General features: G+C 41.8%; 1 protein-coding gene across 1 annotated transcript; it reads left to right on the top strand.

The window, feature by feature from the left end:
• Positions 1 to 839: 839 nt before the first annotated feature.
• On the top strand, positions 840 to 8,349 carry nsfl1c (NSFL1 (p97) cofactor (p47)). The gene is given in 10 exon segments (XM_035657501.1): positions 840 to 996; positions 2,215 to 2,315; positions 2,544 to 2,621; positions 4,545 to 4,710; positions 4,808 to 4,903; positions 5,446 to 5,555; positions 5,717 to 5,854; positions 7,279 to 7,449; positions 8,191 to 8,306; positions 8,309 to 8,349. Coding segments are annotated over 10 exon segments (1,119 nt in total). The 5' UTR covers positions 840 to 894.
• Positions 8,350 to 10,973: the final 2,624 nt, after the last annotated feature.

The following is a 10,973-nucleotide window of genomic DNA, read 5'->3' as shown; positions in this document are numbered from 1 at the left end:
GCACATACACTGAGAATGGACTACAGTGAAGAAGGAGACATCTTGTGTCAGAAAATTTGCATATTCATATTCTGGAATTTATAATAAGGTAGGAGTAGATGTCTTTTTAAGGATTTTTATGTGTTTTAATGTTTAATTATTCTTTATTTGTGGAAAAACATTAAACACATATCAGAAACAGATTGTTCCAAGCAGACTATTTGCATATGTCTTAATATGCGTCTGGAGGGAATCTTTAAGAATGTCTTGAAGCGCTGTCAGACTACAGATGCATTAGAAAGAGCAGGCCGAAGAGCTGATGATGAGAATAAATATAATAACAAAGTGAATATATTTGTGGATTAGCAGCATTCTTCACTATCAATAATATTAGCCATATCAACTGTACATTGCTTAAGCAAGTATAAAGCCTACACTAGTGTAATCATTTGTTACATAATGAGGTTGTAATAAAAAAAAAAGCTATAAACTACTGGCCCTTCACCATCTCTTTCATAAAACCTGGACATACAGAAAAGCAGCCATATGCACCCAGGCACACTGGAACGTTTTCCTCTATGATCCCTGGGTCAAGACCTTTGTTCTAACCAGACAATGCTTCTGAGGTAATGTACTTTTGTGTAACCTGGGGATGCACTGCCACCTAGTGGTCAAATCAATGTCAGCAGTGCAGCAAATCCTGATTATCAAAAAGAGACCATGGAGTATTCCCGCATATTAATTAAAAACAATTACAAGCGTGATTTAAACCACATGTTATCCAACTTATTTCATTTTAATATGTTTGTCTAAGTGTCATTTTTCATGCTCCGTGGTAGAAACGACATAGGAACCATCAGCTGTTGCTTGTTTCCCCAGGTGGAGGCGGACGAGTCGCTGAAGGAGCAAATCAAAATGGCGAGCCAAGAGGAGTCTGTGAGGGAGTTCGTCGCTGTTACTGATGTGGATGAGGAGAGGGCCCGGTTTTTCCTGGAGTCCGCCGGCTGGAATTTGCAGGTGGGTCTCTGTGTGATATTTCCACTGAGTTGCGGTGAAGTGTAGGAAGGGGAATCCAAAGAAACAGCGGTGACATGACATGTGTCAGACGGATAGCTCGCCGGGCTAACGTTAGCCTGTGTTGCCGGCAATTTGTGCAAGTCACCCTTTGACAATGGCCCGACCGCTTTCTGTCGCCAACAACAAGGCTGCTGTACACTTAGTTGACGGACACCGTCACTGTTTCAACAAGGTCCTTCCCTGTTGTTTCATTACAAAACCGGTTGCCATGAAGTTTTAGCTAACACCTTGTCTGCAGTCAGTCCATTGAGCCGTGCTAGCTAGCGTTAGCGCAAAGCTAGGTTCATGTTTAATCTAGCAATAAACACGGGTTAGCTTGTACTGCTGCAGTGTCAGCTGTTCAAGTATTATCGTTAAGTAAGACAATGAACAGGAACTTTTAACCCCTCTTTAATGGTGGAGTCTAGCACATAGAGAAAATGAAACGGACTGATACCGCCTGCATGTTACAAAAGAGAAAGACAAATGTGATTTAATAGCTGGGCCTCTGTTAAGATCTGCTGTGGTACATAGATGGAAGCTAGTTGACTTTTACATGAGCTACTGATTTAAAGCTGCAGTAGGTAACTTTTATAAAAATAACTTTTTGTCATATTGTCTGAAGCGTTCACTGTATCCTGACAGTAGAACATGAGACAGATCATCTGTAAAACAATAAGGAGCCTCTGACTCTTCCTAGTGCTCCTAATGGCTCCAGGGCCTGAACGAAAACAACCAATCAGAGCCGAGAAATGTATAAAGACACTTTGGGTAGGTTGCTAGAAGATGCTTCATTGTTGAGTCTCATTCCCAGGGTCTGTTTTTGAATGAGACTCAACAATCAATTGTGTGTCTTGGCTCTGATTGGTTGTTTTCATCCAGGCCTGGTGGATTCTTGCAGGTGCCATTAAGATTACTAGAACAAGCCAGAAGAGCCTGATTTATTATTATTATTATTTTTTTTAAATTATTTATTTTTAGATTATCTGTCTCTCGTGCTAATGTCAGGATACAATGAAAGGTTCAATAAATACAAAAAAAAATGTCATAAAAAATGACCCACTGCGGCTTTAAAGGTCGACAGTAACCCTAGCAATTGTTAGATCATTAGTCACGTTTGGTAAGTTGTCTGTCAGGATGTTGTTGTGACATTGTTAGACCCATTTTGTCTCCTCCCAGCTTGCACTCGCCAGTTTCTTTGAGGATGGAGCTGATGACGACATAGTGACGCTCCCTCAGCCTGAAGGAGGCTCCTCGGTGTCCCGGTCTGCAGGGCCAAGGTAATACTGCTTTCATTAACACCAGCCATTTATTTGTTCGCACACACATAAGCTGCTGCTTTGTTGGTGCAAAGTCCAACAGTCCAGTTTAGCAAACAGTCCTGGGCGCATACTACGTTCATTACATGAAGTAAACGTGAATGTCTTTAAAGGGTAATTGTTCATCATTTATTTAATATTGTAACACGCAATCCATTGCATCAAGCCTATATTTGTGTTTTTCATCAGCACTCAGCCCAGAGTGACCTCCTTCAGAGATCTGATGCATGAGGCAGAGGAGGAGAGTGATGAGGAGGAAGGCCAAAGGTAAGTGTGATCCCCAGTATGGTCTGCTTATCTGTCTTTAGCAAACATTGCATTCACTTTCCTTTATTCTGCAGTGATAGATTTGATCAGCATCCAGTAGATATTTGTCTGTCCCGAGAGACTCGAGGTTAGATTAGTTATAAAAGATTGTGTGTGTGTGTGTGTGTGTGTGTGTGTGTGGTAGGGACTGTGTCATGCTCCTGGACTCTTCAGTGGGATAACGACAAGTTAATAAATATAGTCACTGCTCTGTTGATTGTGTGTTGTGACAATAGCCCCTGGAGGTCCCTCTCCTCCTCCTAAATGACTGTAGACATGGCTGTCTGACTGAGCTGAACATCCTCACAGTGTTTGGAAGGCACAAAGTCACACCTAGTGGGGCGATTCCAGAATGCACCAAACTATTTTTGGTCCCCCTTCATTCACTGTGAGCTGGTTGTGCTTTTCTGCTGCATCGACAGATTCTGCTGCTGGGGCAGTGCAGTGGACTGGTTGTTAAGGGGACTGTGGGGGCTTGCTAATGTCCTTTTAGCCCATTTGTATTACAGTCAGTAAGCAGGTTAAACTAAAGAACAATTATTATCTATATTATATTATCTAGAGTCAAATATAATGCCATACATAATTTACTTTTTACCCCAGTTCAGTTTTGCAATGCACACTGGCTTTGATATTTACCTGTTTTTACCTGCTTTGCTGCCCCAAAATGATGTAATTTCACTCATTTATAGGATAAAGCTCACCAAGTCTTTTGTACCTGGTGAAATACCTTTTTAATTCAATTCAATTCAATTCAATTCAATTCAATTTTATTTGTATAGCGCCAATTCATAACAGAAGTTATCTCAGGATGGACACTTTTCAAATAGAGCAGGTCTAGACCGACTCCTTTTAACATTTACAGAGACCAACAGTACCACTCATGAGCAAGCACTTGGCGACAGGGGCAAGGAAAAACTGCCTTTTAACAGCAGAACCTCGGACAGACCCTCTCTCAACCCAACAGTTGGGGTGAGAAAGAGAGAAAGACAGACAGACAGAGACAGAGAGAGAGACAGACAAGACAGACAGGTGCATACGCAACAACAGTAATGTGGTAAATGGCAATCGCAGCAGGACCATGGCAGAAGGCTCCACCAGGATCCATGAGAACCTGCGAGACGACAAAGCACAGAACTCCGGGGAAGAAGTGAAGTTAGTAACATGCATTAATGGGACATGAATGAGTGCAGAAAGAGAGAGAGAGGAAGAGAGGAGCTCAGTGCACCATTGGGAAATCCCGCGATAGTCTAGGCCTAAATAGCAGCATAACTAAAGGATGGTTCAGGACTCACCTGTCCAGCCCTAAACTATAAGCTTTTTAAAAGGGCCAATATAACCCAATAACATGCCATTTTCCACCCTGCCAAGAATGTGATATTATTTCGTGTCCGACTTCCTGCCAGTGCAATCTGCTCTGTGCTGCTTGAATCGCAGCTTCCGTAAAAAATAGACCAGGCACGTATTCTACGCAGAGCAGAGTGGAGAGACGCATCTGGGACGCACTGCGGCGCTTCTCATGCAATATCGAGCAACGGGCGGGATCAGCTCTGTCAACCGCTGCGGATACTGGAATGTGTTGCACCTGTGTGCATGTAGGCTTGTTTACACTGATCGTGAGCCACCTCTGAATGATGACAGTTGTCTCAGAAACACAGTGAAATCTTTGGTTGTTAATCATAAATGGTTGTCGTGGATCGTACTGTGAGACACGTCCAATGATGGTCCAATTCACCACACCATCAGGAAGTGGACCTTTTGGTTATTTTGTCTTCTGATTCTTGCTATCACACAGCTTATAGGCCTCTCAGTGTGTTGGCTTGTGTGTCTGTTTATCTCACATTGTGGAGGAATTCAATACCATCTTTATTAACACATGGGCAGGTTTTTTGCGGGAGGATCAGAGCGCAGTGGGCAGCAGATTGTTGGGCCTCCCAAGAAGAAGAGCTCCAATGAAGTGGTGGAGGATTTGTTCAAGGGGGCCAGGGAACATGGAGCTGTGCCTCTGGACCGGACTGGGAAAGGGCCAGGAGAGCTTAGCAAATCCAAGGTAGCGTGAAACTCACCAGACCAATGTCCCTTTACAAGCTCCTTCTGTATTGTGGCTTTTTTTAAATTCTCATTTTGATTTTATTGTCCCCTCTCAGCCCTTCCTTGGGGGAGGCTACAGGCTAGGTGCAGCTCCTGAGGAAGAGTCAGCTTATGTGGTTGGCGAGAGGCAATCCTCCAACAGCCATCAGGATGTGAGTACAGACCCTGATGGGTCCTCATGCTTTGCTGCTGTGCAGTTCTTGCTGTGTTTCTGGCATCATTAGCACTAGTCATTCCTCTGGGTGGCTCTAATAGAATAAGTGATCAGTAAATAACTGCTAAATCTTTGAGATCATCACAGTGAGTCAGGACATTTAACTTAAACAGCTGTGTTTTTACACATAAGTAATAGCATTGTTTACTATGAAACCTTGTGATAATTCAGACATATCAGACGGTATCATGCTGTTATTGATGTTGTCCAATCATGTATGGCTTCAAACTATTGCTTTAAACTAGACAATCTATATCAATAGATTTGGCACTCATTCCTTCTTTAAGTTTTTTAGTCAGCTTAATAATATGCTGCATAAACTACATAATAATGAAGTGCAAGGCTGTGGCTATTTCTCACTAGAAAAGATTTGTTCATTAAATATTACCTGGACTAATTGTAGGTCAGTAGCATCCATATTGAAGAATCACCTCTGTAGTACTCTGTGTGTGTGTGTGTGTGTGTGTGTGTGTATGTTAGGTCCACGTGGTGCTGAAGCTGTGGAAGACAGGTTTTAGTCTGGATAACGGCGAGCTCAGAATTTACAGCGATCCTGGCAATGCCAACTTCCTTGAGGCAATCAGAAGGGGGTGAGATTATTTGACCTGTTTTAAGTCACATAGGTCCATCATAGGTTCATGAGGACACATTATGTCCTTAATGTTTATTTGAAAACATGTATAGACTTTGTCATCTGCTTGAAGGGCACACATTGAGAGCGCTGGTAACATTATCAATTGTCACCCCGCAGAGAGATTCCCCTTGAGTTGAGGCAGCGATCTCGAGGGGGTCAGGTGAACCTAGACATGGAGGACCACAGGGACGAGGACTTCAGCAAACCCAAGGTGGCCTTCAAGGCCTTTGGAGGTGAAGGACAGAAGTTGGGAAGGTGAGTCTGATTCGCAGTCTTGTTGTCTTATTGAACAATCTCTCTTGGATTTCACAGGGTTTTTTTGGGGATCATTTGCAGCCTAAAATGCCTGATTTCACAGCAACTTTTCTATAAAATTGTGATACATGTTGTGATGGTTTTTGCCATTTTTTTTTGCAATGAAAATTGTAAATTGCCCAAAAATAGTTGCGATTATTATAATTTTTTGTATCATACATTAAAAATCAACTTTTTCCAATGAGAATTAAATTACACTGTTTTGAGACGTTTGCATCACACGTGTCTGCAGCTTCACAACTAGAAACATGGAAGTGAGTTTGGTGACGTATGGCAAGGAAACAAAAGGAAAAAATGTGCATTAATAAACTTTGAAATGTTCTGGAAGGACCGGCTGAACAGTTTCTGTTTTGTTAAAATGTTACCGAGCAAAGACAGCTGAATACAAGCTCTAAATCAGTCTTACTTGTTCTAATGAATCATCTGTGTGTCTGGGTATTTACACACAAATGACTGGTTTCTACTCATGTGACTGTCAAAGCACATTTAAAGGACCAGTGTGTTTGGATCTAGTGGCATCTTAGTGTAATTGCATTCCAGGCGTGTAGGAGAAACTACTGTTACAAACTGGACATCAAATTTGTATTTATTCCAAACATTAAATATTTAATCAAAGTAAAATCTGCTCATCGAACTGTGATTGTGAAGAATTACAGTACACATGGCATTTTAAATACATTACTTTTTAAAATCTGGTTTATTTTAAGTGCTGTTAAAATCCCCCTGTACTTAAAGAAGAAGAAGAAGAAGAGAGACAACTTGAGATTTAAACGTCAATTTAGGAGCAGAAATGGAATACAATATTCAAAGGTGTTTTTATTAGTGTATAATCACCTAAAAATAAGACTGGTTGTGTTTTTTGTTACCTTAAAGTGAGTCTGCCATGTTGAACTGCCATGTTTCTAGCGCAGAACAGACACAACAAACACTGGCTCTAGATAGGGCCTAGGGCTGCACTATTATGGCCAAAATGATGATGATTATTTCACAATTACAAAGCACCTGTGGTGTAAGTTGTTTTGGTTTTCTTTGAGCCAAGCACACATTTTAAATGTGAATATTGTAGACAGTCCTGTTAATTTAATTGTGGGAAGACAAAATTGTGATTGTGATTAATACTGTGATAACTCTACAGCCCTAATAGGGCCTTAACGTTGGGTGAACTGTATTCAACTGGTCAGTACCAGCTTTGCTCTTGTTCTTTGGCCCCATAATGAATGCCAAGCAACACCTGTGTAACACCTTACCAAAAGAACATTTTTGACACATTGTCTCAGCTAACATATTACATGCATATATCATGACCACAAGTATCAAGTCAAACTAAATTCTCATCTTTTCCATCCTGCCCCTCCTCTCTCCAGTGCCACTCCAGAGTTGACTTCAACTCCTACCACCTCCCAGCAGGACCAGGCTGCCAACGAGGCCCAAGCCAGCGCCTCTGTGGCCCTCGACCCCTCCCAGCCCGTCACTAACATTCAGGTCCGACTGGCTGACGGCGGCAGGCTGGTCCAAAGGTTCAACCATACCCACAGGTGACTGATTAGCTCCTTTCAACTTGGCATGTACACAAGTTCAACATCTACACTTGAGTTTCTGCAGGTCTGTTTACTGACCTATTTATGACAGCAGACCTACATATTGTATATTTAGACTGAACCCTGGTGTTGCTCTGTTTCTGGTGAGAGCCCAAGTGCTTCAAATGTTAAAACACAATTTGATTGCAAAAGCTAAGTATTAAGATTTGACCTTCTTAACTTTTCTTAACCTATGTTTTTACCAGCAGCTCAAGAACACCAAAGCTTTATTTAATAAATATGTCCCACATACTGCTTTTTCTGTTAAATGACGCTCAAATAATAAAACAGTTCAGTGGTCAAGGGTGGCAAAATGCGAGCAGATGGGTTTAAAGTAATAGTTTGGGTATTTTAAAGTGGGGTTGTGCCACGTTGGTTTCACTTTTGATGCCTCCTCCACACAAGGCTCACCTGCTTTTATGAAAACGGAATCGAGAATGGAAACATAAGTTGAGGTTTTTTTGGGCGACATTATGAAACAAACTCCTAGAGACACAGAATCAGAGAGAGAGAGACACAGAGTCAGAGAGAGAGACAAACAGAGAGACACAGAGAGAGACACATACACCGCATATAGTCTAAACGTGTTTCAACAGCAATCAGTCCCCAAGTTGGTAATGTTGTTTGGGTCATAAATGTCGACCACATTTCACCTTGTCCCATACTTCCTCTCATGGCGGTTGCTGTTTTCCCCTTCAGGGTGTCTGACCTGCGGCAGTATGTGGTGGCGGCCCGGCCCGCCATGGCCGCCAGGGAGTTCATCCTCATGACCACCTTCCCCAACATGGAGCTGTCAGATGAGAGCCAGACTCTGCAGCGGCCAACCTCCTCAACGCCGTCATCGTCACACGGGCTTAATAAGGAGGAGGAGGAGAGAGAGGAAGAGACCCCCCGCCCGCCCTCCCCCCTACCTCCCTCCCCTGGTGGTGTGGCTCGAGCAACTGCAGCCCTGTGAAACCTGCTGCCCCTTCTGAGGGAGGAGAAAACACGGACTTATGTATGGACTTCTAATTTCTGATTTTTGTTTTTCTAAAGTGAAACGTAACATTCTGCTCCCCAGATCCCCCCCACATGTCTCCCTCCCCCCTCTGTGGTCTGTGACGGGCAGTAATGGGGGGGCGGGGGAGTAAAAATCTTCCAGAATGGAATCAAGTTCATTTAAGAGCTGTTGGAAAGCTTCCAGATGCTGCTGTATTGTGGTTTTGATGGGGATGTGTGTTCCTGACTGCAGTAGATGGTTTAACCCAAAAACACAGCAGCAGTGCAGCTTTCTGCCATCACTAAACCTTCCTCTTTTTTCCATTAACTTGCTCCACACTTTTCCTCTTCTATTAACCTTAATTTGGCCCATAAGCTCTGTTTACTATCAGGTGCTGGGCCCTTCATGCAGCAGCAGACTCCCAGCGTGTTTCTGTCTCAACAGCACAAACCAGAACCACATAAGGAATACTAGTCTCATTAAGGTCAAGTACATGTTGATAGTGTGGTTTTGTACGAGTTTGCATTTCTCTCCACATATTCTCTTTGGAGAGAGAAGTGTAATCACGTAACAAAACACTGAGGGTTTTTTCCCCCCTCCAAACCAACCTAAACCAGTAGCCTTACGCTCCTTAATTCACCTCCAGATCTACACCTGTCCCTTTGTTCAAGTGAAGATGGAATTATTTTTTTAAACTGCCTTTTTTGTTTTTCCTTTTTCTTCTTTTTTTCCTTTACAGATTGTAGGATTGTCCCAGTTAGACAGTGGCATTTTGATATTGTGTAACATGAGAAACAGTTACACATGGCTTTATTATCAAACCAAGGGTCGAACAAAAGAACATATAGATTGTAAACACTGGTTTGTAGTAGTGGAAGTTACTATGACACACTGACATCTTCTATGCATCCTGGGGCGACACAGAAATTGGTTTGGACCTCTGGTAAAATAAATCCATTTTATGGTTGATGTATAAAGAACTTATCGTCTTGTGTTTTTATTCTAGGTGGGAAAAGAGATTTCATATTTCTTCAGTAGATCTCCTAATCAGATCATTTTGTTTAATAGCCACATTTTGCAAATGCAGATTTATTTTCTACAGTGGAAACAGGATTCCTTTATCTTGTAGTCCTCTTAACTAGTTCTTATATGTACTTTCAACATCCAAGTAAGGTCCAAGTGGACACTGCCAACAGGCTGTGTGCAGCAGATGGGTCACACAGAATATTTTATATGTATGCGGTATGTAAAAAAACTTAAAAGAAAATACCTGCAGAATGGTCCTAAGCTTTTGCTACTTTTTGGCTGATCACATTATTTTTTAAATGTGGCTCATACCAGATTCCTGTGTGAACAGGTCACAGGTCTGAACTGACCCACGTGTGAATAAAAATGGGTTCTATGGGTACCCACAAGTCTCTGCTTTGCAGACATGCTAATCCCATTCAGTTTTTTACATGTGGTATAAATTTTACTTTCGCCTCGTGTGTCTGGATTACTGCAGTATTTCTGGGGTCCATAAACACTATTGGAATTGCATAAATTGGGAATAACTGGAAAACTGAGAGACATGCCTAATGCCAACTCTGCATAAGTCTGGCCCCCCAGTGGGTAACACATGTAGTACATGCACTGTGAATGCTTCGCTACACCTACTGTAAATACAAAAAAACCCACATCTATACTTGCACATGTGACTAATAAGTGTAATGTTTGTGTATTAGACATGTTGCTGTTGGTCCTCCTGCTGTGTCTGTACCAAATAAGCCTGAGATTGCTTCACTGGATGTTCAGTATAAGTCCAGTCAGTCAGGGTGTCCGTGGAGTCTTAAAACCTAAAGTTTAGGCCTTATAAATTCTTAAATATATTGGTTTTACATTCCAATTATGTAATCCATTGATTAGATAAATGAAGTTAACATTTCTTGTATTAAGTTGCATATTTCAGTCTTGCTTTTAAATGTGTATTTGGGAAATATTTGTATTGAAACTACATAACGAAACCAACATCGAACAAATACCGGTTTCCTTCATATCCTCTGTACTTAATGAAAAATGGGTCTTAAATTGCATTCATAACAGTCTTAAAAAGGGCTTTAAAAGTCTTAATTTGAACCTGTTCACACTTGCATTCCCAGAGGCCATGCACACCCACGTGAACCCTCCATGACATGCACTTGCCGCCAATTATCTGTTCTTGTGACCTCAGCATAACAACACCCCCGAAAATTATTGAGCTGTAATTTAATGAGCTGTGACGAAAGTTAGAAAACAACAGCTAAAAAGTGAATGTTCCTCTGCTCCCTCAGTTAGAATGTGACTCATAAACAGTCATCATTAATAATCTACTCATTTTTAATTTCTTGCCACGTTCTAATTGTTCCTGTGGATATTAGAAGCTTTCATTGCTTTTGGTTTGTGCAGGACAGAGGATGCAGGTGTTGCTATGGATGCAAATGTGCGGAGTGTGTGAGAGTCTGCTGGGACAGAAGGATGCTACAAC

The sequence above is a fragment of the Morone saxatilis genome, unplaced genomic scaffold (genome assembly GCF_004916995.1).
Source record: "Morone saxatilis isolate NCDOM2014 unplaced genomic scaffold, NCSU_SB_2.0 Contig15, whole genome shotgun sequence".
NCBI lineage: Eukaryota > Metazoa > Chordata > Actinopteri > Moronidae > Morone > Morone saxatilis.
The sequence above is the reverse complement of the archived record's forward strand: the minus strand, read 5'-3'. Positions and strand labels throughout refer to the sequence as shown.